General features: G+C 43.2%; 1 protein-coding gene across 7 annotated transcripts in view; it reads right to left on the bottom strand.

The window, feature by feature from the left end:
• Positions 1–27,169, bottom strand: part of ncor1 (nuclear receptor corepressor 1) — a 64,426-nt gene that overhangs the window by 10,845 nt on the left and 26,412 nt on the right. For 5 of the 7 annotated variants that reach the window (XM_071900783.2, XM_078286397.1, XM_078286398.1 and 2 more), the window contains 15 exons: positions 21,222–21,352; positions 19,761–20,056; positions 16,524–16,589; positions 12,585–12,721; positions 12,386–12,482; positions 8,392–8,839; positions 8,132–8,255; positions 7,369–7,546; positions 6,525–6,692; positions 4,054–4,220; positions 2,972–3,086; positions 814–899; positions 471–639; positions 245–370; positions 77–160 (listed from right to left, as the gene is read on the bottom strand). In XM_071900783.2, coding sequence (XP_071756884.2) covers positions 77–160; positions 245–370; positions 471–639; positions 814–899; positions 2,972–3,086; positions 4,054–4,220; positions 6,525–6,692; positions 7,369–7,546; positions 8,132–8,255; positions 8,392–8,839; positions 12,386–12,482; positions 12,585–12,721; positions 16,524–16,589; positions 19,761–20,056; positions 21,222–21,352 — 2,392 coding nt within the window. The remainder of the gene's footprint in view (positions 1–76; positions 161–244; positions 371–470; positions 640–813; positions 900–2,971; positions 3,087–4,053; positions 4,221–6,524; positions 6,693–7,368; positions 7,547–8,131; positions 8,256–8,391; positions 8,840–12,385; positions 12,483–12,584; positions 12,722–16,523; positions 16,590–19,760; positions 20,057–21,221; positions 21,353–27,169) is intronic. The other 2 variants (XM_071900784.2, XM_078286399.1) reach the window with 1 other exon arrangement.

Genomic DNA, 27,169 nt, shown 5'->3' with positions numbered 1-27,169 from the left:
TAAGCTTCCCTCATTATGGTTTGATACCACTATTAACAATGAGCTATGGACATTTGTGAGTTTTAAGATTAGCTACCTTGCATTATGGATCCAGTCATCAGTGGCCTCTCCTTAGAATCTCCATGGAGACCTTCTCTGGGTAGGGCTCTGCTAATCAACCCTGAGAAACACACAGCTGCCGTCACACTCCTGATACAGAATACATGGATCAGTACACATATATTTATAAACACACAAGCCGTACCCTCAAACGGGGCTCCCTCCCTGCCAGGGTGTCCTCTGCCCATGGGTCCCTCCATCATGTCGTAAGTGCGTTTCAGCTCATGGCTTGTTCTGGGGCTGCGGGTGGCTTCCCTGGGGTTCTTGATAGCTTTGGGGAGATTCACCAACATTCATGTTCAGATATGCGAGCTTGGTAAAGACAAGACATAACAGTGGTTTGGTACTTGAATAATTACAAGAGAGCTTACCATCGTAAGAGAGGATGTGGCCACTCTTGCCCTCGTAGATGACGTGACCTTTAGCCAGCTGCTCTCCCCTGCTCTTGTCTGGGCTGCTCAGGTCCTCTGTGGCCAGCTTGGTGATTGTGCCCTTCAGGAGGTCAGCAGCAATGCTGGACTGGGGCAGGGCTGGTGTGCCCTGTTAGAGAGAGAGCAAAGACGTGAGAAGTAATGCAAAACACATATCATTCTCACATATATGACCAACACGGTAGTGTAGTAGGCACACACTCAGCTAGTGACTGTCATTATCATCTTCAGCCATGCACACGTTCTATCATGTGTTCCCCTCAAAAATAATTTCATCCATTACCTGAGTGATTGATCCTCTGAAAGCCAGACCCTCGCCCACCTTGGCTGGGTTGCCTCTACCATCTTGCATGGATGGCATTGGGACTCCTGGAGAGAGAAGGGAGCAGAGAGAGTTTGGTAATGCGTGGTTAGTGTCTATTAGTGATGTCATGCTAAAATGTTAATGTATCAAGATTTCAATTCTAAAACATACAAATGGTAAAAAAGGTTATCCACTCCATGCTATGCCTCTATGACAACACCAGGGGGGACTGAAACTACAAAAAGTATATTCCTGTATACCATGTTTTGTTGTCACAGCTTCCCTGCTCTTGCACGCTAACAGCAAAACAGCATGGCTTTCCAAATGACGCAGATGATTACCTTGAGCCATCTAGAGCATGAATTTCTGGTAAAAATGTATGTTACGTGCAAATAGGTTTTCCCTAGGTGAGAGAGACCAGAGGGAGATGGTGTGTGGAAACCTCAGAGGTCACATATGAGGGAAGATGTGAGGTGTACTGAGGAAAAATGGCTTTTGATCCAACCCAACTAGACGCTCACTCCTTCTGCACCAGTGTGCCACATTCTGTCAGGTCTGGGTAAACAGCAGAGAGCCGTGCTGCGAGGATGTTTCAACCCTCAACCTCTCTGTTATGGTCATCTTATCCTCGACTGACTTGCACAATCTCTTTTGATGCAGCAACTTACGGAAATGGGGCACAGTCAACATTTTGTGGCAACGTAGATGAGCAATAACGGCTTCAGCAGTGATGGGAATCGGACACCACTGTGGACAATATGAGCCTCATTCGCATGGGATTATGTGGAGATATTGAGCAATTTGTAATAATCAATGAGCTTTCCGGTCATACTGATCAGCCCTTTAATGGATGGATAAGATCAAACAAACATTGTAGGAATCTGAAAATTCAGTCTTCTATTTATTGTCATTGAAGCAGCCCAAGAAAATCTCTCTTGGCATCACAGATTAGTCTTGGCTTCTTAGAGAGGGGTGTTCATGTTAATCAATATTAACCTACCTAGGATCATGGGAAAAACATGAGCTGTTTTTTCCCTTAAAGGGTGTTAATACTCCTGACATTCTGAGCGGACTTTTATAATTCTTTGAGCAGTTATTTGCCTTGTTTCCAAATTATCCACTGCACTATTAAAAGAGGACATTTCCATGTGCAAACACCTTCAATCTAACTACCCAAGCCTTTCAGATAGGCTTTCTGGTAGCACAAGTTTCTTATTAGCCAAAGAAGATAGTGGAGAAAATAATTAACCATGACTTGTTTTGATATAAATTATTGATCAATGTACTTAAGATTAAAGTATGAGTCTTTACACGCCTTCTTAATATTAGATTTGGACCAGGGGTTGTCAGTAAGCGAGCTGTGAGGGAAGACACCTGCTCTGTGGTGGAGCATTTCACCCAGTTCACCGTTGCAAACCAGAGAATCAGTGTTGAGAGATAGAGACTTGATGGCCTTAAAAAAATAGAAAAATCCCTCAGAGGTGTCGTAAAACTAGGTAGGGTTGGTAGTTAATGTCTGTTAAAAGTTACAGACCTGCTCTTTTTCTAATGTCATGAATTTTGTTGATCTGTGCACAGGCCACATTCAACGAAAGAAAAAATTGCAAGATTTGTTCACTACTTACTAACAATGACCATTTTGTGCCTATATGGTTACAGTAAGCGATTAATTAGCCTTTCAGTATTTTAGTGTTCTGTTTGATTGGAAAATATGTAAAAAATTTTACTCACTATAAACCTTTGAATGAGTTTTATGAGACAGATATAAATAAAAAATTTAAAAAAAACACAATTGCATTTAATTAGTCAGATTAAATCATGTAATTACTCAATTTGAACAACTGTTATGTAGCTCTGACTCCACTTTGAGAGCATGTCCTGAACAAGATGCTGCTTGTAGGATGGGCTGTCTGTGGAAAGCACTTGTTCAAGGACGATATAGACAGGGACACAATCACAGTAGGGGGGAATGTTTAGGGGAGAATTAGGACAGTCATTTATTCACTGAAGGCAGAATGGTGTCTGGCCTGACTTGGATTGAATGATGAGATTCATGCCAACCAAATGGTAGAGAGCAAGTTGGCAATAATGAGAAACAGTGAAGTAATAGAGGTGTGATGACTGTTTGCTGTCCTACCAGGCTTGTTGGGATCCTGCTGCCGAGGCAGACCCAGAGATATGGAGCCCACAGAGCTCTTTGTCCCCTCTGGCCCATAGACAGCGTGGGACGGCAGGTATGTGCCAGGAGTTCCCTGAAACAGCAGGAACAAGGAGGACAGATTGCAAGGGCAGGTCAGTGACTGTGCATAAACAAGAGAGTGATGTTGAAAAGGCTGGCCCTATGGTGTTACAGCAATATATTTACAAATTGTGGTACTGATGTCATCATTGATGTAATGATTCGAGTAATCGCTTATCAACAAATCAAAAAGTAAAGTCTATGTTCCACTGTCTATATACCTTTTACACTGGACTAGTTACCAGGGAAATACTTGTGTCAACTGTTATTGTGCGTTCACACTGCGAGCAACATGAGCAACAAGTCACCAGAAGTCCATTAATTTCCTGTAGAGCTGAGCGACCAGGGAAACTCAGCTGATATGCAGACAGTCAACAAGCTTGTCTGCCGAAAGAAATTGGCTATGGCTGAACTGCGATCATCGGCCGTCAACAGTCAATCAGATTTCCACGCTTCCTTGTTTCCCCACCAATGTGATTTAGTTTCATAATCGTTCAAAACTTTGTAGCCGCACAAAGACCATTACATATGATGCAATTTGATCCTCTCCCACTGCCCACAACTGTGAACGCACAGTCAGTGAGACAGTGTAGACTCGGGTGAGTCAACCCCTGAAAATGTTCCTGGTTAAGATCAGAGTTGAGATCTGGGTCAAACTCTGCTCCGCTTGGTGTTAAAGTTAAAGTGCTTAACCCATGTTGTGTGGCCACACCTCCCTGGGTCATTTTTTCGACACGAGTGTGACGTAAAAGGTGCACTATACAAGGGTGGTATTTACAAAGTTGAGACATTGCGTAATGATAACAGTGTTAAAAATTGCTGTTTTGTTTGGTGATTGGGCAAATAAAATTGGGAGTTGACAGAACTATGTCCAGAGCACCATGTCATCAGCATACTGTAATATTCCCAGGTTGTGTGCGAGGTGGGTATGGCGATGCTCCAATGGTCCCCCCTCCATCCCTGTGCCCCTGGTGTCTTACCTGGGAGATGGAGCCTCCCTGGATGAAGGAGGGCTTGTCTGTGGGCTTGGAGGTTGGAATGAGCGGAGGAGGAGAAGGAATGTTGAGAGGTCGACTGTGTCTGTTGAACGTCACCCGGACTCCATCCGGCAGGCTCTGGACCAGCTGGTTGGGGGCTGGGTGGAGGACTGGTGGGAAGAGAAAAAAAACCCAATTAAAATAAGACTCAGACTCCAGTGATTACTACCTTTGGACAATAGATATTGGACTAAACAGCAAAATCCATCAAAGCAAATTCCTCCCCAAAACCACAAAACACTTATCACAGGGAGGAGTAGCAGTGTCACGGCCTGCAGTTCAGACAGTAAACTAAACCTTTCCTCTAAATGTCTTTTTTTCTGCCAGACACCGCAACTCCAAAACACCCAACATAAGGGTTCCATCAAGCCCCGTTTCCCATCAAAGACTGCATGATAAAATATTGAGCATCATTTAGACAGACTGAAGTGAACGGTGAAGCATAGAGGATCTCATTTAATAGCCTGTCCTAAGCTTGAGGTAACCTTGGCCCACGCCTGCTGTCTGTTTTGCTGTCTCCTGGGAAAGCAGAGCAGACTGTGGGAGATGGCTGACTAAATGGATCAAATCGTCACACACACACACACACACACACGCACACACACACACACACACACACACAGAGACAGAGACAGACCGAGAGTAACCTCCCTGCAGGAAGCACGCCTTATGCCCTGCACTCTACAAAATCAAAAATGCAAATGGCTGTGTGAGAGTTCCTCCAGCGGGCACAGACGTCATCATCCTGCTGGCTTGTACAGGGAGAGATAAGAAAACAAGCCACTCCATGACGGATTTATAAATCCCTGTTGCAGGGAGACTGTTGGTGAAACATTAACATTCATGCTGCAGCTCACCATCAGGGACAACGACTTAATATGAAATATGTTGCCCTGTGTGACAAATGAGAAAAACTGTTGCAGTCAAATTTGAGTGAAAACTGATGTCTTATTCTTAGGAAAAGTTCTCCCTGGACGCTGATTGGTTTGCCTACCATGGACAGGACTAAGCATTTACTGCTGTCAGAGACGCAACCTGTGCTCTAATCAGACCTTTTCACCATTATTTTGTATTTGCTCGTGGGGATCTAGTTCTTTCCCTCCCAAGCTGATATTCATATTGCAAATTTTGTTACCAATTATATTGTTTTATTTATTACTAGAACTTATGAAAGTAAACAAAATGGTTTCATCCCCCCCGACCCTTGACTCACACTAACATCGCTACCAAATGCTAACAAAAAAAAAAGACAGATGTGAAAGTTTTCAAATACCCTAACAGGGGGCTAGATTAGAGGTGTGGTCAAAAAGTGCGCTAGTACTTTCTAGGTGCTTGGGCGGAGGCTTGGCATAATTGAATGAAACTACGTTGACTTTAAAAACTCCACCTGTTAACACCAAACTGCTGTGGTAGCACAGAGTTGTTTTAACGAAGTGACTTAGCAACTACAATTAGAAAATCACCAAGCTACTTCCTGGTATGTGGATGTATAGCGCACCAGCCTCTAGTTGGTTGATGCTTGTTTGACTTCTACCGTACTGCCTGGTGTACGAGCGCATACTGTATTTCCCTTATGCAGGGCTCTTAAGGCTCTGCATGGCCTAAAGAGCACGTACTATAATTTTCCTACACACTACGTATTGCAAAAAGTGTTACGCACAAACAAACCAAATCAACAAATACACAGATCCCGGCTCTTACTGAGGTGCTGCACACAAGCACCTACTGAAATAGACAAACATCAACTTTCCCTTTAAATAAGAAAGCTACTACACAGAAAATGGGGAAACATTTCTCAGTGTAAAGTTATAGGAAGAGCATTCAAAACATCATTCTTCTGATCTAATATTTCTCAAGAGACCTGCTAGAGACTTCAAAATTTCACTGGCCAAATACAACCTGTATATGGTATAAATGTAATGTAGTATAGGTAGTAAAACATTTTGCATTCAATCCCATTCAAACAAGTTCAATATACCTAACGATAAGAGAAAACTCAATCCAATGCACACGTGCTCTAAAATGCTTTGTCAACCCCAATTCAAGACAGGATTTAAAGCTCAATTCCAGTTCTCCTCTCTGCTCTATATGGCTTTAACTTCAAAGAAAGATCATCAAGCAAGAGAACATACAGATATAAAAATGGGCAATAGGCTAGAATAGATTAAAGATGCCAAACCACCATATGTCAAACTGAGATCCAACAGTGGTGCAAACATGTACTATGTTTTAGTCCACACTGAATACCATTCTATTTCCAACATGACCAAAAAAGGCACCTCCATTTTCAACACAAGAGACTCATGAGGAGTCAGGCGAGGCTAGCTAATATTAAGCAAGGAAAGAGAGGATGGTGATGGTGGAGATCGGGAAAGAGCAGGCAAGAGGGGGGAGGAGAAGATGTGTGCTGTTACCTGGAGGCACACTGTAGCGGGAGGCATTGGGGGCGTTGGGGTCGGGCTGGGGTGAGGCCTTGCTCAGCTCCCTGGGGGAGAGTCTGTAGGGAGAGCCTGGCCGACCAGACTGGGCCTCCTGGTCCAGAGCCAGCTTCATGTCATAAGGCATGTAGGGGAAGGGCTTACCTGCAGTACACAGGTATAAGGACAAAGGGAAGACATGCACTATTAAGAGAATAACTCAATGTCGGTGCACATTGAGCTGACCTACAACGGGTGAGAATGTACAACTAACACGCCAACTTGGGCACATCCCTGCTGAAACATATGTAACCCAAATATCTTGATGTCAAAGCTAAGTGGCCTACTGCCAGTTCACAGCACTCCTGACTGAGGTGCTAAAAGCTTTGCACAATCAAGCAGTAATGCAGTCTATCTAGTGACTTTGCCACTATGCCTTCTGAAGCTAAGTGGCTGAATTATGTCTGTCTGCCCGGAGGCATAGAGTGTCCTACTCTGACACACTCAAGCCTACACCTTCAAAAGACAACACAAAGTCCCTCTCTCCTTCCAAAACGCATTTCAAGAGGAACATCAACCGAGCCTTCGGCTCTCCATTCACATCACGGGTAAAACAGGGTCACCTAACTTCTTTTTCTTGGCTCTGGCTGAACCACATTACAACAGTCCGGATCGCCCTCTAACATTTCCTTTTTTGAAACTGAACGAAAATGAATGGGACCTAAAAAATGCATTAGCTATAAATAGTCTACTGCTAGGAGCCACAGGGAACGAGGCTGAAGGAGCGAGGAATCAGAGAAAGAGAGATGAAGACAGAAAGAGGGCTGTTTTGCTCTCTTACCCTCTCTGTCTAGTACGGTGGGGCTGCGGGTGTTGAATGGGGGTCTGCGCTCCAGGTCTCCTTGATCCTGCCTCTGCTTGTCCTCCTGGTGTGCCGACTCGTGCACGGCTTTGATCTGGTGCTGGAACATGGCAAAGCCACTGATGGGCACGCCACCTGGGCCAAAAGCACCAGGCACCTAGAGGAGTTGAGTAGAGGGGGAAAAAGTCCAGATGAGTTGGAATGTGAGATACAAACTAAACGAGATACTGACCAAACCATCTAATGAGAACGAAAGCATGGCATAGCTTGCACTGACTAAGTTTTGAATGAAAAATACACTCCAAGCATATCTTTGAACCATCCTTGTAGAAGGATAAAGGACATACTGGATGAATAACAGGTAACAAAGTCTTTGTATGTCGAAGGCTTACGTCACAACCTTGGTAAATAAAATCATCCTGACTCATTGATCAGAATACACTGAATCATGTCAGCACAGCATGCAGTGCAACAGTTGGGCACATATTGTATTTAGATGGTGGCCACAAATTAACAGGCTGACAACTTAAATGCCAATAATTAATGTGACCAAGTGGTTAATGTGATCAAATGTGATCAAGTGGCTCACCATGACTGACTGATTTGGGAAATGCGTGGGCATGAACTCCCTCGCTGGGAAGGTTCATCTAAATGAGAAACGCTTTCAACCTGCTGCCTGCCTCCATACCTCTCTGAATGGATAAATCTGATAAAAAATGAGTAGGTTGCTATAGTGACTAACCATGGGTGGGATGGCAGCGGCCCGATGCTGCAGCTGCTGCATGTTGAGCTGGGCTTGCTTGGCTGAGGACACCAGCACCGTACCTGGAGGGTTGAGCAACGAAGGCTTGTCCATGGAAAACACTCTGAGGAGGCACAAAGCGAAACAGATCAGTCATACTCAATCCATGAACACTCACACCCTGTACTGTAAACGCTCTACTGACAATAATGTACAGACAATGTGACGGCATGAGCCCAGTGAATATGCAGGGACCGCACCTCTGTCTCTCAGGCTCTGCTTCCACATCCTCATCGGCGCTGCAGGTGGCGCTGGAGTCATTATCTGAGTGGAGATCCCTCTGCCTCTCACCATGATCCCCCTTTTCTCCTTTCTCCTTGACCTCAGGCTCCATCTTGACCTGAACCTCTCCGGTCTTCATGTCCACATCCAGGGGTTCGGTCTTGGGGTGCACCGCGCCCATATAGGCAGGCATTCTGGCCCTTTCCTCCTGAGAGCCAGTCTCGCTCTCCGGGCTTTTCTCCTGCTTGACGCGAAGTTCCCCGTATGAAGGCTCCAGGGCCTTCCCGTTGCTGGCCTGACCTCTGTCCTGGTCAGAGCACTGACCGTCTCCTGCAGCGCTGTCTGCCCTCTTGGAGTCACCAGACTTGGAGGGGTCAGCCTGGGAGGGGGAGGGGGCGCTCTCAGTGTCAGAGCTGTTGTCACCACCTGGGGAAGCACAAGAGGGGAACGAGGGGGAATGAGAACATGTCAAACATACGAAGATTTTATCAATTTGATGTTTGCAACATCAATTACTTGCAACAAATTACAGACCTTTTTAAGGCCAGTTAGGGTGAAATATAAGACCGATTTCCCAACTGAAATAAAGATGAAAATGAAAACAACTGTAGACCTATCAGAACATAAATCTACATACTGGGCTGATTTCTCACTGGAAAAACAGTGTACCAAGCAACTACAACTTTTAAAAAAAATATTAAAGATAATTTTTTAAGGTATTTCTACTTTATTTCAACAGTCAATTTTTAAGACTTCTAAGACTTAATATGCTCTTCTTAACAGCATTTAAACCTTTTACTGTCTTGACTTTAATTTACTTATAATTTAAGACATTTTTAAGACTTTTTCAAGACCTACAGGCTCCTTGATATACAGGGTCTAACAGAACTATCTCTTACGTGAAAATCCACAGTAAGCGCTTATAAAGCAACCTCTTTGGATGTTGAAGAGAAATGGTTGTGTACTGGTATGCCACTGGGGTCACTATCCATCATGGATGATTTACTGAAATAACACCTCACCAAGTATAAGCAATAATTTCCAGCACCATAGAACCACCATCTGCTTCATCTGCCCTCAGCACTGATAAGACACTCGACTCCAGGATACCATAAACTTGCCTCTTATCGTCAACAACCTCCTTATCAACAGCAGTCACTAACATGCTATACCATGGAAATCAAAATAATCAGTTTCTACTTCAAACTCAACATTTCTGAACAAACATGGGTCCCTTAATAGATGCCTTACTTGGAAGACCCCAAGTATCGTGAATGTTGAATAATAAATGAATGAATGAATGAATAAACAAACCAAACTAAACCACTAAAAAAGAAACCATGGGCCCCGTAATATAGGCTCCAAGTAACAATCCAGAAACAGAAGTTGTGCGAAGCACTACATCAACAGCAGCTGCAGATGGAGTATGACAACCCCGGACAGAGCATCTACAGCAGCTCCCTATGCAACTGATTTCCTACTCTGTTCATTCTGTATACCTCGCCCACTGGACGCACCCCCTGGGCGCAAAGAACTCAAACAATCCGCTGAAAATTTGATCACAGGACCAAGTCAGGTATTAGTCTTAGATGCTGGCCATCTCTGGTGGGACTGTTACTCACCCACATCTGCTTGCATTACACATTCACAAGCCGCCCCTCGCTGCCCTTTCTTTTATTTGGATGAGATTTCATTTCCTGCTTGCCCTCCATTACATACAAAGGCATTTCATTTCAGGGAGTTCTTTTTTCTGATAGGCAAGGAATTGATGCCTGCTCATTTCCTCTCGAATGCTGGTGAGTTGCGGTGCTTTACCATGATGAAACACTTCATAATCCACATCTCTCCTTTCCACACTTCCTCAGTTTATCCATTGTTACAGTTTTGTTTGATAAACCTCTTTGGCACATCTGGTCAGTTGCTCCTGTATCTGCTCTACTACAAATCTCTGTTTATTTGAGGATGTTGCTTTATTCCATTAAGGTTTGCTTGTGCCAAGACCAAGACCTCCAAGATACTAAATGACATCTTCCAAGATAAAAAACGAATCATTCTTTCCTTCTCTACTTTCATTGTAAGTATCTCAAAAACCAAGAATGTAGACATTAAATTGGACATCAGCCAATCTGCAATCTTAAAGTTATAAAAAACATTACTTAGGTTCCTGAAAATAATATCTCTGTGCGATAGAAACCACATATTAAAAAACCCTTCCTGCCTCTGTTGGGTGGCATATTGTCTGACACTGCAGTTGTTGCCATGGAGATCATGGTCTAGATAAGCGTGTCTATGCAGACAATTTGCAGCTGCATATTTTAAACTGTAGCAAACCAAAATCATAGAAGCAGTATTAGTAAACTTACAAATAGCAAACATCACAATGTCTGTCAGTATACTGCAATACTGCTGTATTAATGCTCCCTCTGGTATTCTTAGGTCTAGCATATGATGTGACAATCTGCAGGCTGTGGATCACCAAGGCCTCTTACGAACAGTTTGGGTTTCCATGAGACAAAGAGAAAGTCAAATAAACATGGCAAAAAACCTTGTGACTCCTGCTGTCGCCACTGCGATCTTGTGAGCTGGAGGCCACTTAAATCATATAAGACTGTGCTAGGGCTGTCGGTTTTCCAACAAAAAGGACAAATGAAACCCCTTTGTTCGTTTAAAAACAAAAAAAAATCCCCCTAAGAATTAATTTAACAAAACTCACATGCTATTGGCTAATCTGACAATTGTCACGGGTGGCACGCTAAAAAGTGCCTGTTACTTTATGAGGTGGTCCCTCTTCCAAACTATAATGCAACTTAAAAACCAACAGTTTCAAAGCATTATTAACTCTTGCAAGCAAATATGAAAAAAAAGAAATGCTGCAAAAATATTTATATGCTGATTTCCAAAGTTGTGTCAAATTAAACTGAAACAAAGTGTTACATTAGCATACATCAGCACTGAAAATGAAACCATGCATCACATTAGTTGATTTTTATTTTTTCTGACTTTATCATACAGTCAAAGTATTAGTGTTAAAATACTAAATTGCACTGATAAACTGAATGTCCAAGTGGGTCTGAGGTTGTGTCCAAGAGAAGGCAGAAAAAAAAAAAACACAAACAAGAATCTGACTTTCCATCAAATTGTCCTCTGTCAGGAGATTCAAGCAAGCAAGCTAGCAAGCATGAAAGAAAGAGAGAAAATAAGAAAGAAAGATGGCCAAAGGTAGATTAGGGAACTGCTGCAGACATTAGTGACTGGAACAAAATGGAAAGGGTCCAACTAATCTGGCCACACACTCAATGACTTATTCCCATGCATGGCACGGCATTTGATTTTTTTTTACAGTAGGCCGCCTTTAGCACGTAATGCCAGCAAAGATAAGGGTATTTTCAGGACTTCTGGAGTGGAGGGGGAAACAGACAAGGGAGGCCTGCCGGATCAAACAAGTGGACCAGCACTCTGTGTTCCAAGCAGCAAGCTTTCTTGAGTCTTCAAAGCCATGAGACTGTTACGCAACAGGCGCCCCAGTAGTCGGAATTAGTTCATATCTTTTATCTCTTCCTTCCCGCCCCTTTTTCATTTGATCCTTTTTTTCCTCTCATTAAAACTACAGACAGTAGCAAAAAAAACACTCGGGCTTTGCAATCAACTCCAATGAAATCCTCATATGACAATTCAGAGGGCGTTTTGGACAACAGCAACCCAGCTTTGCACCATACTTATCACTTCATTCTTTCTCTCCTTGCCCTCCTTACTTTCTATCAGTCACTCGCTCCTGTCAGGCATGAAGCTTTATGAGCAAGTGCAAAAAGTGGATACAAAAATATTCAGACATCCCTCATCCAGGTTGCCCCATGACTCGCACCTCACATGAACAGGAGGAAAAGTCCAAAACGAATCAAGTGTGTTTGTGCATGTGTGTGCGTGTGTGTGTTTGGGAATGTGCACATGCTTTGTCTCCTCCATCTCTCTGACCTTCACTGTCATCTGGGTTGTCCTCATCATCATCATCAGGTGATGCTGTGGCTAGACCTTCACCTTGAGACCTATCAGCACGAGCCCGCCGTGTGTCCTGGGAAAGAGAAATACACCACATTAGCATCCTGCATTAATAGATTACGATAGTCCCACGGCTGACAATGATAGAAAGCGAATAAAAGCAAATATGCTGTACCTGCTTATGCTGCTGGAGCAGGTTGTCCAGGTTGTGTCGTCTCTTGTAGTTGAAATAGAAGTTCTTGCACTGCGCCTCGCTTTTGGTGCCCACCATTTTGGCAATGGCTGTCCAGTTACGTCCATGATCAACTAGCCCTAGTACAGGACAGAGACAATTCAGCATGGAAAGCTCAGCAGCCTCTCAAGGCTTTAAAGAACACAGCTGAATATGGCCGCAATCACTTGTCATGTATGATATAAAAGTTGAAGCTATATTACACAAAGAAACTAATTCTATGTATTTAAATAGGATTATTCTGCAGGCTTGTTAAAGGAACAGCATAGTGATTTAGCCTTGTCCTCCAAGCCGGTGTTGACCCTGACAGACTTTGACACCCTGTACTAGAGTTTCATGGTGTATCAGTACTAGTATATAATTGCTGACCTTTCTCTCAACTGGTTCTTAATGGCATCAGTTTAGGATGAAAAGCCAGTATTCTTATTGAAGTCAAACTTTTGGTATTACAGCAAAATTACACTATACCCCAGGGTTCCCTGTTGCTATGGTTTGCTGATGATCTGCCCCATCCTGACCAACACTAAGCTCACAATCAGCTTTGATGATCTCAATAAACGTTTAAGCTACGCTGCCAAGCTGCAGCGAACTGGAAGCCGGCCAATTACCTTTGACATTAGGGTGTCTCCTCTCTAAATCCTGTAACCCTCGTGACCTTCCCCCCCTCCCCTCCCTGCCTTGCTTACCTCACTCTGCCCTACTGAGATGAGGGATACTGGCATTTTGACAAATCACCATAGAGCTGAGCACAAAGCCCCATTACTGCTCCAGCTAAATGAATGAGGGCATTAGGACTGTTCCGACTCATGTCTTGTCTGGAGTCACTTAAAATCAAAGACAAACCGAGGAAGTCAGGCTGGATGGTCGCGTTAGTTTCATGATGATGTGATATAGCTGCCTAAAGACGGCACTTACAGAAAAGCCCTAGCAGTGCACACTAGCTAAGCCATATAGATATTCAGATCTCTGTGTAGCCTCATTCATTTTGACCAGTATGGCACATTACATTTCCATCCTTTATCCATCTCGCAGCCGTAAAGAATCCATAAACACTCTCACACATAACTAACACTGTCAGCAGTACCCTCAAGAGCACTTACATTGTTTAAGTTGTGTTCACAAATGTTTCCTATTTTTGCCTCACTGAACCCATCATGTGGCCAGCTGCGCCACACACCGTGAAAAGTCAACACGAGACGTTCCTCACATGTTGTTGCATCAGAAACTTTCCTCACATGTCTTACTCAAGTCCTGCAGCTAACATGTCAGAGATTAAAAAATGGAGTAGCCTAGTTCCTTTGGGGGGGTGGGCTCTAAAAGCATCTGGGACGCAAACCAGATGTACAGTTTCACAAAACTCACAGTTCACTAGGAATTTCAGTTTTTGGTATGACAGAAGATAATATAGATAATATGGCACAGTCACACCAAACCCAGGGTGGGAAATTAATGTTTATGTGGTTTTCCTATCTACATTTTTAATATACTATACTACTTTAACATAATTAAAACCCCAATGGCATTTCTGTCAACTGAACTGAAAAATCTTGTTTCTACTATATTGTGTAAAATTACAATCTGCCTTAATAAAATATAATGTGAACTGGTCATGAAAAATAGTAAAATTTGCATCTTGTTTTTGAGGCCATGCTTTTGTAGACATTTGGCATGGCATAACAAATATACGTATCATGGCAAACTCATTCAGAGTGTGGTAGAGATTTTTCCAGGGAGATTTTTAGCATCCTTCAAGTCATTTTTGGAATTTTTTTGTGCTTCCCTGGGAATCAAAAAGAGTAAGAATTGCATTCAATCAATGAGAAGTCACTTTGCATCAATCAATTACATTATTCTAGCAATCAATACACAGCAACTCAATTATTGTGGTGTGCTGGCCTTTTCTGAATTCCCTGAACTGTGTCGTTCAAAGACTAAGTTCCCACTGCATATCATGAGAACCATTTTGGAAACGTTGAACAGCATGGCCTATACTGTTGTTTAATATAATTCTATATGATTATTAGAAGGTCACAATGTCTTACAGGTAAGTCTAGACAGCAACATCTCGTAAATATGCATGCATCATGATTTTCCCACTGGAGTGATTTAAATGGGTTGTTGCTCATGACATGTTTCTGTTAGACTGCTAACAGAGGTTTTCACAGCTGCCTTGTTTGGTGCTGTTGAATCAACCCCTAGAGAGTATACTTTAGTGTGTTAAAATGGATGTGTCAATGGGATTATTTTCAAGCAGAGACTCTATTTCTTCCTGTGGGTATCAGGTGATTGACAGTGAGCAGAGTGACTGATCTGAAAACACTCAGTTTGGGAACAATGAAATAATGAAACAGAAACTTTGACAAAACCACATTAAGGCTTCATGTATACTGTGACGGATTATCTCGCTCTGGCAATTTTGGCAAAGTCTGTGGAAGTTGTTTTTCATACGCCTCAAGAATGAATGGCAGCAAATGGCTTCCTCTGAAGGGAGGAAAACGAGCCCTTATATCCCCAACTATGCTGACTGTGTGCAGACAGCAGCAGGAATAACGTAAAGGAGAAGGGCAACCTAGACAACTGGCACAAATGAAAAGAAAAAAAACACCAGGATCCATCCATCCTATATCCCAGATATGACACGATTCTGTTTGTTCACACATCTGCTTGGCTTATATATAAGTATGGCTTATTTGTCAGTGAACAATGGGAAACAACTGACAACCAATGGAAAAACTGCAAACTTCTGGTTCAGACCAGTCCAATTAAAGTACAAGTGTGAAATGGCATGAGCCACAATACATGAGAACTGTTCTTTTTTCTCCCCCCACATAGCTCATGTTCACTCCTTTACCCTCAGGGAAAACTTCTGATTTGAGAACCAGGCCTGGGATCTATTAGCCTCATTTAAACACCCAGGCTTATGCAGATTAAAAGTTTACAATTTTGACTCGTAGAGGGGCACTGTGTTAACTGTGCACTATACACACATGACCAGCCACAGCATAGCTGATAGTGATTTATAAACCTGCTTTATCATATGACTAGTAGAGCTAGCGCGGGTCTCTTTTAGGTACACTAATCTACAGAGACATCTCTAGCATACAGGTCTGAATGCCTGAGGAGATCATAGCAGCAATGTCTTCTGGTAAATGGGGGAGCAAATCTCCCAAACCCACCCAAGAGTCTTAATTAATCCACATTAATCCCTTTATTTACTCTCCCCCAGTCCCTTGGTCTTAGTCCTCAAGAGCCTCTAGGTAAGAGCCTAGACCAACAAAGCTGAGCGAAGGGGGGGTTGGGGTGGCGGTGGGGGTGGGGTGGGTTGGGGGTTGGGGGGGGAAGGGGCTGGGCCCACACTTGCATGGCAGATGACCTGACTAGTGGCTGCAGCGGTGTAGTCTAAGACCAGGCACAGCATGCGATAAACATTTTGAAGAATTTAAAAGACTAAAGTAACTTCAAAAATTTTAGAGGGCCTGACAAAGTGTTTGAATGTGAATAATAGATAGTGATCTCTGGAGAAAGCCGCAACTGTCACGCTCTGTTGCTTCATGGATGGCCTTAATAGATCACTTCTGAGAAGCAAGCAGAGCAGTACAGCTACAAGAAAAAGAAAAAAAAAACTCCCTGAAGCCGTTTATCGTTCCCTGAAAGCCTCCAGTAAAGCACTGCCCAAGTTTCTGTATGTGTGAATGCACGTGCAATGCATTCGTGTGTGCATGTATGTAACGGGCAGGGCAAGGCAAGAGAGAGGAAGGAAAAAAACAGGGAAAGATCATAAAATGCGGAGGAGCCACAGCAAGAGAGGAAAAGAGCAACACACACACACACACACACACACACACACACACAGCGAGAGAGAAAAATGAATTGAAACGCTACCTTTTTTGGCAACCTCCATCTCCTCCTCGGTCCAGCGAGAAGTTTCTCCGGTTTCAATAGCGCCAGCTAAATCACAGAGAGAAAAGAAACAGCCCCATCAGTGCTGACGGACAGAAAGGGAGAAAGGGTGAGAGAGAGATACAGACGGAGAGAGCGACAGTCCTCTCCTCAGCCGCCTCATTCTCATGGCCACTAATCTAATAATCTGTTTACATTCAGGGGCTGCTGAGACCTGCTCCCTCACTCACACTCTCTCTCTAGCTCTCTCTCCTCCCTTTCTCTCATGCTCTCTCATTCTCCGTCTCTCTCTCTCTCCCGCCCCACAGCCCAGAACAAGCCCTCCCCCTCTCTAATCCACAGGGGGAGGGCCTTGGTCAGCTGATCTAGCGCCAGACAGTGGAGGAGTGGAGAGCCGTGCCTCCCTCTTTGGGAAATGGCCTTGGATGGAGACAAACAGACAGATAGAACAGCCAGCCCAACACCCTCCCACCCCTTCTACTGTCACACTGCCCCATCTCACTCACATACACACGCACACATTCTCCACCTCCTTGCTTCGGCTTGGCCACACAGCCCCACACCCCCCACAAAATTCACAGAACAGAAGTGCACGGTTACCTTGAAGAGGACTGAGTGAACCCTGGCCTACTCTCCTCCATGGCACCCATTCAGATTGTGTAAACATTTGGACAAATATAGCAGCAGATGAACCCTTGACATTAACAGGAGGCTCGCCCCCCACCCGCCTCGAAGATGAGGAGATCAATTCTCACTGTTTAGACGGCTCCTACCGAAGGTCTACCGGCCATACAGTCTGTTACTCCCAGTCAAACAAATGTCTGCTGGACTGGGCTGCCCTCTCCCGTGGCAAAACTCACATGTTCTCCCCATGACAGTTTAGCCCCCGCTGAGGTGGTCATTAATCTCACGTAGCCCTTTGAAGAGTTGGAGCTATGAAAAAAGGAGGGGTGACTACCTACAATGCAGCACCTCACCTCACAAGAAGAGAAACACCCCTCCCCCGCCCCATGACTTGAAACGAGATCAAGCCGCCACTGTTGGCCCCCACTGAATCAGCAGCAGCCTGAGCCCGCCTGGCACCACTTCAACTGGGCAAGACTGACAGATAGCTACCCTTTAGCGCCTAGCCCACTTCTGAGAAGCAACCGAGCAAGGGTTACTAGAGAGCAAGCACACACAGGACACACACATAAAATCCACAATGTAGTCGCTCAGGGAGATTGCACCTGACACGGTCCTAGGTAAATCCCTGATACGCCGAGAACGTGGCCAGAGAGGTCAGAGGGCTGAGGGATTGCAAGGACACACTGCAGAGGGTTAATTAATCACATTAGGGCGCAGACCTTACATAACTCAACAGACTGTCGAGAGAGGCAGAGCTCAACAGAGGAGGGAGCAGGTGGCGGAGGAGCACAGAACACTTACAAAACACAGTGAATTAACTATAGAGATTAACGCCAAGACGAGCTTAACGCAGACGACTTGGAGAATACCTGAAACCCTGAGCTGCCACCGAGAAAGCAACAAAGACATCAAAGGGAAGAAGAGCTCTTGTACGTGACTGAGAACCATGACAACAGCTCTACCGGAGGCAGTGCATTGCCATGGTGATGGACGGAGCAGACAGACCTGCAGTGGATGACAGGGCCTGTCTGACACTCGGCAGAGAGTCAATGAGTACCTGAACATGTTGAACCAACTGCACCCACTTCCCAGCAAACAAGGGTTTGAACATCTACAGATTTTTAAGGAGGGGAAAAAAAAACTCAAGAGTTTTATTTTGAATGCTCTCTAAGCTTTGTTCAGCCACTTCTGTTGAGGTGCGCTGTTCTCCGGCCGTGAGCTCTACAACATCCACACTCGCATATAAAATACCTCTGTGCCATTCCAGGAAAAAATATATAAATCGGGCATAAGTGGTGTATAAAACAACTTGTTTCAGGTTATAACGCGTAAGATCTCAGTACAACTGGGACCATTCTTTGATCCCATGCATGATGCAGCATCCCCTTCAGGCCAATCAGTGACAACACTTAATTTCTGGATCAATGAGAGAAAAAATGAAAAATCAAAGTTCTTTCCTTTGATAAGAAATCATAACATGATATCTAAGAAGCTCAAAACAAATGTGCTGTCATAGAATGGACCCAACTCTGGGCAGCTGATGGTAACTGTTAAAGGTAAAGTAAAATACTGATGACAACCCTGTATAGGTTATTGCTATTGCTGCTATTACTAATGTAGTTGTAGTTATTGCATCATGGAAGGCAGACTACAATGTTACCCGTTGTTACAAAAAGCATGGATTGAGCATGTGCACTAAACTCCAGTCTGTTCAGGTGAGTCCAACATAATGTTACATCCAAATAAATTCAAAAACTGACATAGCCATCTAAGGAAATATGCAATGCTTGCTACCTAGCCAAAAACACAATAAATGCATTGCTGCATTTTTTAATCATTAACAATGACATTAACAATTCACCCTCAGATACTCCCAGGAGTTTTTTTGTGATGAAGTGTTTTTTGGTGAACCTAGTTTCCACTCAACCTGCCTCGTCTACCTCTACTTCAGATAGGGATTTCCTACATTTCCCAGAATGCCTTTCGACAACCCTAAGAGAAGGTCCATTAACCTTTTGCTTCAATCAGAGGTGGGTGTATGGGCATATGAATATAGTTAGCTAGCCAACTAATTCGGGAACATTGGGGTGTGTCTATGGCTGCGGCCACACCCCTCACTCAAAACACAACATGTCTTGTGGCTGCACTGCATTATGATCTACTGAGGTTACAGTCGATGGAGAAACTGGTATCTATTTCTCTTCTGGAAGAGGCCTTTCTCCCTGCATGACTGTTGAATGTCGGTGCAAAATGGTGACTCTAGAAAGAAGCCGTTGCTCTGTGATTCTGACACCAAAACCTGACATTTACCGTTGGGGTTTTGGACAGCTGAAATTTTTCAAACTCCATTCTAGCTGTGTTGGAAATACCAATGTGACGTCACATGGTCTATGTTGGCCAGTTACCCGTGGGATTAGGAAAAATACCCCAACAAACAATAAAATGTGCTAAAAATGCTGGATCTTAACGGCAAGATGTGTCACTCGCCAAAGATTTGGCGTAATTGGTCCAGTGGTGTCTGAGATACTGTGTGTGGCGCTTTGTTTGCGTGGGGACAAAGAGTACAGAGGCACAATAGGTGTGGTGGTTTACCTTTATTAGCATCCATGGCAGCTACTGGGGTCAGGGGTTTTGTAGGCTCCTTCATGGCCTTCTGGGCTGGATCAGCTTTAGGGAGCTGTGGAGGCTCCGGCAAGGCGGGCTCAGGGGCGGGGGGAGGTGCTTCCTCGGCCACCACAGATGCAGCTTCGTTGGCCATGGAGCGCGTGGTGATCCTTCCCTTGCGGCGGCCCTGGCTGTTGGCAGTCTTCCTGCCACGCGCCGTGTTTTGCTCCTTTCCGTCCTCGTCCTCCCCACCGTCACACTTGTCTTTGTCCTTGCCAATGTCCCTGTGGTTTGGGAAGGGAAAGCACAGCTTTAACCTTGCACATCTGAATGATGAAGATCGGCGGTACAGCAAAAATCCATTCCCTTTTGATTCAGCAATAACAGTATTTTCATAATCTGTTTTTCCTGCACAACTGAACACATCATACAAGTAGTTTAGAGTTGGCCCATGCAAGACTTAAATCTATTTACATTAGCAGGTTTGCTTTACCAGTATATGCATTTGTCATTTGATGGATGGACATGAGTCAAGACTAGCTGCCCACGGAGTCAACTGGGTAAACAAGTGGGTCGTCATCTATCTAATGTCTGCTAGCCCTGAGGCAAAATAGACACTGTGGTCCTCTCCCAGCTCTGCTCATGAGCATCCATCATCCCAGCAGGTCATGGGGTGGCGAAACCTCCCATCACTCTGCACCATTTCTACTTTCCATTTAGCATTTTATGAAAGGGAAAATCCAGCCTAAAAAGAATATACATTTATGTATCCTATGATGATGATGAATGATAGACAACTCAAAATCAGTATCTTAAAGCCAAGACTAATCTAGTCTATGATATGATCAAATAACACTCTCTGGGCCTGCCCCATTGACATTAAATGTGAAGCCAACTTTGTGGATTCATTGCACCATCTTCTATTCATTCTGACCGTTCACCCCTATTCAATGTCAGTGGAATAGGTCCAGGAAGTGTTGCTTCATTTCTAGATTTGGGAAAAAGTTAGTATATACAAATTATGATTTTTTTTTATTTAACTCTACAAGATTAGCGGAATATCATAGGTGAATGTGTTGTAGGGTAGAATTCTGTTTTCAAGAGCATTCAAATACCAGGGTGGCTTTTAAAATGGAAAATTCAAAGCAGGCCAAGATCTGGTCAGCTGTCATGCCTGAGAAGGGCAGGGATTCCTCCTCCGGCACATTTTACAACACAAAAAAAGGGATGTTGATCCCCAAACTAAGACTCCAGAAATCCAGTTGCATAACATGAAGGCTATAATTTACTGAGAGCACAGTAATATAATGTATATATAATTTACTAAGACATCCTCTTCCAAAAACTATCAAAACTGGGTGAGCAAACAAAAAATGGCAGCAGACAGAAACCAGCACCTTTACCAGTGGACTGGACAGACACTGGGACACACAACTATTCATAACTCACCTGGAGTCCTCCTTTTCATCTTTCTCTTCCTCGTCCTTCTTCTCCTCGTCCTCTTTTTTCTCAGACTTTTCAGATTTGTCTTCTTCGTTTTTGTCGTCTGACTTGTCTTCTTGTGAGGGACGTGTTATTTGCTGTAACAAAACAACAAGGGGAAAATGTCCAGTCGTTTCTTGTTGAAACATTACCAAGAGAAGTCAATCTGTAGCTCAGTAAAAGTTGTCATTTGGGCTGTAGTAGCAAATCATTGAAGACTTAAATACTGATCAATAAATGCACCACAGAGAACACTGTCCACTCATAAATCATCAATCACATCCATGCTTTGGTTGAAATGCAACAGGTTTTTAACCCAACACTGACATTGAGTGATTAGTGGTGAATAAAAAAGGTGGGCCAACTATGATTTCCATTCGGTGAGCAAAGGAGCACCACAAGCATTAATTTATGCTTTTTTCTTGACACTACTTACTATGATGTATACTATGAATTTATGTCAACGAGTTATGTGGGTAAACTCTATTCTGCATATAAAAATGCAGGTAAAGTTGTGAATCTTACTAACATAAACTATCTACGTGAGTGGGCGTCATCGTTAAATGTGACTTTTCTTCCGGTTAATTTTCTTTTTCTTCCCCCTGTATCTAAACTCCAAGAATTCAGTCTTGGCAAGTCTTGTACCAGTTCACACTAGACAAGCCAGACCAGACCCGTCCCAACAAAATCAAGCATGTTCGAAAAAATTACACCAGGTCAAACGGCCAGAGTCAGCAGTCTTGAGCCCGTTCACACTACAGGATAATCTGTGCCAACCCAGATTCAAATCAGGTTTAGAATTGGCATTATAATCGCCTAGTCTGACCAAGTTACATCCCTCCTGACATTTTACACACTTTCCTGTCCAGTCCTCATATCAGGCAGCAGCCATCTTCCAATGGCATGGCAGTGCCTGCATTGGCCACTAGAGCCCAGACAACCATCTAGAACAGTGGTGCCCAATCATGTGCCATGCGGGGCAGAGAGTATGCAGGTTCTCCTTCCAAATAAAGACTACATCAAGTGATTTCACTGATTAGCTGCTCCCTCTCTAGTTGATGGTGTACCAATCCATGACATCACCTGTTGCCAAGAGAACTGGAACAAAAACCTGCAGACTCTCCCTCCATGGCACATGCTTGAACACCGCTGATCTAGAAGTTCACAGCAGAAGATGGACCAGAATGGAGCGCAAAAATATTCAGTCTGAAAGCCAGTCAGGTGAAGGGGAGAAATGTAAGCTGCCGTCTGGTTATTTGACCCCCGCACAATTTCCACCAAACTAACAAGGCAAGAGATAAAAAGACTAGAGAGGAGACGAAGAGCCTAGTCATACACCCTGCACAGATAAGATTAAGACTATGGCGTCCTTTGATGATCTTCACATAGACGGGGTATCTGCACAAACATTCCCCATTCAATAAGGACTAATGTCAGAAGTACATAATATACAGCATAAAAGAAGGGAAAAATATTACAAATTAGTATCAAGAAAAATAGAATTATGAAAACAGAAATTACAATGCTTCCCCGACAGTAAATATATCAGTACTGCAAATATATCTTACAAATATTTTGTCACTCTATATAATATGCCGATCCCCTGCGAAAAATAAAAAGGAGGCTAAACTTCCCCTGTGTGCATGTGGAAGATAACTAGCCTTATATAACTTATTGAACTGCACATGCTGTAGGTGACTGCATGTTTTATTGGCTATTCTTATGTGCAGTTCAATAAGTTGCATGTTTGCATCTGTGTATTAACGTGTCACTTCGGGCATGTATAACATAACGCTGATGATGGCTGACAGCTGAAACATGTCCGTTGTTTGAGCACACTAGCTGCCCATGTATTAAAAAGACGAAAGGACATTATGACTGCTGGCATTTGTTTCTACTAATATCAGTTTGGACCGTGCACCTGATGAAGATTGTTTAATTGAGTTGTGCTCGCACTTTGTGGAGTATCTGCAGAAACATGACAAACAAAAACAAAGGACCACAATACAGATATTCTTCTGTTTCTGACCTATATGCCTAAATGACAACATTAAGAAAATTGGAGTGTGTCCAGGTCCCATACCTTGTCTCACTACATCCCTCAAAGAAAGTAAAGGACTCAATCATGACACTCATGATGATACCAGACTGCAACAGCTAAACACTACCAAGTCTAAGCAAATGTTCATAATACTGTAAATCAAAAAGGTTGGTACTGGAGATCAGACAGAAATCACTGCACACACAAGTAGAACGAAAACAACATGATACAAAAGAGGATCTTAAAAACAGGTCCGACAGAGTGATTGAGGACAGAGCAACATTCTTTATCATCACTGCTGGCGCGGTACACCACAGAATGCTTCCCCCTGCCTGTTCCATGAAAGTGCCGTGCTGGAACAAGTCTGGCTATGCCAAGCCAAACATCCCATGCTGGTACCAGATGGGGCCAAGGAATGTGCTTCACTCAATGGTAAAGGCAAAAGAGAGGGACCGAGGCAAAGAGAGGGAAGGCAGTTGTACAACTTAATAAATAAATAAATAAAAACAGGGGCTGTCTGCAGTTGGAGGAGTCTATTCTACAACAACATGGCTCTGCACATGAGGAGTCTAGCTGCCTCATCATACAGTCAAGTCTGATACAGAAGTGCTTGACAGTAGTCCAGAGTCAGGCAGTAAGCAACCGTCTCTGCTGGTAGCTGTTTTTAAGTCTGTCTCCTGACTTGCAGAATTACTGCCTGCCCTAGCCAGCTCTAACCAGAGCCGGCCAATAATCAGATGGATTTTGCCATTTGAGAGTGGAGCTGCAGGGCAAGCAAAATCAAATCTGTTTGAGAGAAAACTGCATGTGATGCTGAGTCAAGTTTTCCCCATATACTTCTTATTAGGCTCTACAGTTCACAACTTTCCCCTTCATTTCCCTTAAACCAATTTGAGCCAAAAGTGGAATGTCTGGTAAATTAAATTTGATTTGTGGTTTAATTCACTGCTGCTAGCTGCTTATTTGGGAAAAGGGTAGCTTACAAGCTACTTTTCCACCATGCTTTTTACTGTTGTCAAAAGTTTCCTGCCGATTCAGAGCGAATCCTGTACTCGAGTTGTAGGTCGAAGTGTGCTCAGAAGACCACGTCAAACTGGGACATACTCTGACTCATTTCCTGTCTTGAGCAGTCTGCAAAGCATGTTTCTGGCACAAGAGAATCCAGAGAGACCATCTGGCAGAGTACACCAGTTTGCTCTAGAGCAGAGTTATTCTCACCATACATGTCCTTCAGTGAGGTGCTGTTCTGGTTGGGTCAGGGAGTGCTCGTGTTTGCTTTGGAGGCAGTCGGAGAGCCGTGGCATTCCTGCCTCCTCTCCCACACTGCTTTGCAGAACCTCCACACAGATGTTCTCCAAAAGTCAATGAGGCCCTGTGGTTCTGTGGTTCTTCCATGTTTTTAGATGAAGCACTTTCCTGACCTGGCCTGAATATTTTGAGAGTTTTAATTTCTCCCCTCTTTTGCTGATTCACAAGGCCTGTTTGATTTAGGAAATGACAGAGCCACAAGTCAATCTTCCCTTTCCTACCACAGAGCTTGGGCCACCAGAGGAATCTCTCACTCTTTCACTTCAAGCAATTCCACTGCAGAAAAAGGGAAATGAACAGCTCTTTAAAAGACTTAACTATTACCATGTACCACATCTATCCTTGCAATTCACCTCAGTTAAACTGTCATTATTCAATAACACAATTAGTGGGGGAAAAGCTTGCTTGGATTTAAAGTCAAGGAGTCACATTAAAGAGCAAGTATGACCTCAGAACAAATTAGGAATTTAATTTAAAATATTACACATAACAGCATTTTTCACAATAGTTTATAGCTCCTTGCATTAAATGGGCACAAAAACTATCCAGTTGACTGTAATATTCATTACAGACTCATCAGGGTGAAAATATTTATTATCAAAGACAACTGTAATAAAATGTAAGAATGTAAAAGGTAGAAAATACCAGATATACCAATACCAAAATATTAGCCACTGTTCACCTAGTCACTGGAAGCATTGCAGCATCAGTATCGCAACTTAATGGAATCTGCTGGACTTCTCAAGGAAGTTAACTGCCGCACAATTAAGAAAGGGGCAATAAAGGAACTCTTTCCAATTGCTTGTATAACAAAACATTAGATGACCTTTATTGATCGCAGAGGCAAAATTGGGTCATTGCAGCACTGCAGATGTGCAAAGAGTAAAAGGTATGAAAAGATAATAAAAACGTAATAAAGGATATGAATACAATAAAATTAAAGTAATATATCACTTAGTTTTATCATAGGGGTTATAAACCATAATATAAACTAATCACCAAGATCGGATGTAACTGGGACGAGTTTGTAGTGTTTGTAGCTTTTGAATGAGGCCACGAAAATAGCCTGAAAACTTACATTTAACATGTTTGTGAACAGATTCAACAACAGATCCCGCTTTTAAAACAGTAAAGCAGTAATTGGTCAGTCGTAATTTTGCATTTCTATTCTTGGTTTACACTAAAATTAGTATTTAAAAAAAAGTAGATCCGGTCTCCCAAACAGGAACTATCTCTCCTAAATGGTATCCCTCCGCTATGTTCTCTTCTATCAATAAAAATGCTATTTGGCAAAATTATGTTCTAAAACGTTCGACCAAATGTCAGTTGAAAGTCACAGTAGCGGGATCTGTTGTTCAATATGTCAGTTTTCAGGCTATTTTCGCGCCTCATTCAGATGAATGGGAAGTAAAAATCCAAACACTACAAACTCGTCCAGCTGCATCTGATCTTGGTGATTAGTTTATATTCTGGTTTTCATGGCGGTCGAGTGCCGAATAACCCCCATGTTAAAACTAAGTGGAATATTGAGTTGATAGAGAGAAAACTATATAGTGTTAAAAGCATATTGTAAAAACTCAAAGGCTTGAGCAAGAGAAGACGCACAGCAGTAGATGACAGTATCATCAGCATACAAGTGGAAAGTTGCATTTGGCACAGGTTGTTGATACAGATGGTGGATAGAGTTGGACCCTGTGGCACGGCTTTGTTAACACACAGCAATGAACACACTGTGCTTGCCCGGTTAGGTAATTTGCCAATACTAACCAGCCTTTGTTGTAAAATAACATGGTCAACCGTATCAAAAACCTTTGAAAGATCAATAGTCCAATGAACTGATGATGTCATTTACCACCTTCATTGCTGCAGTAACTGTACTCTGTCCCGCGTTATCCCAGTGGGCTACTTGGGCTGCAGCCCAGAGCCCCAGGAGTGAGGATACCGAATGGGAAATTTAATGGGATTTTATTATTATTATTATTATTATTTAAATCATCTGCACTTTATGGTAGCGCACTAAGGCAGTGGAAGCTATACATACAGCTACTAGTAATGCAGACCCATCTTCTAAAAAAAACTTGACCGCAGCCAGTAGAGATTATCAAGCAAAAACGAGGAAAAAGTAAACAAACAGCACTGGTACCTACAGGTACGGGCTAGTAAGTAAGTCAGTAAACATACTCGATGGCGTATGGTAATTTCTGATTTTCTGGTTATCTTCACAATATAGCATAACACTAACAACGTACACCATGTAATGCGTAAGACTGCTTGCAGTGTCACTATTCTATGTGGTCTGGTGTATTTCTGCTTGCAAATGTTGCAGTGTGACTTTAATTTGTGGTGTTTTTCTGCTTGTGGTGTTGTGTTTGTCCACGATGGCTTCTTTCCACTTGTATTTTACTACAGGCTGTGTCGGGTCATTGTTTTCAAAATCCAACACATTATCTAGATATTGGCTGTGTTTCATATCTTGACTGACAGGCTAAGTTACTGTTTGCTGCCTCTCTGCATATTGGCTAGTCAAGGATGGATGTGCACTTCATTTGGCCTGAACACCGGCATT

Source organism: Centroberyx gerrardi, chromosome 11 (assembly GCF_048128805.1).
Source record: "Centroberyx gerrardi isolate f3 chromosome 11, fCenGer3.hap1.cur.20231027, whole genome shotgun sequence".
Lineage (NCBI taxonomy): Eukaryota > Metazoa > Chordata > Actinopteri > Beryciformes > Berycidae > Centroberyx > Centroberyx gerrardi.
Note: the sequence above shows the minus strand (reverse complement) of the source record. Positions and strands in the feature narration are given on the sequence as shown.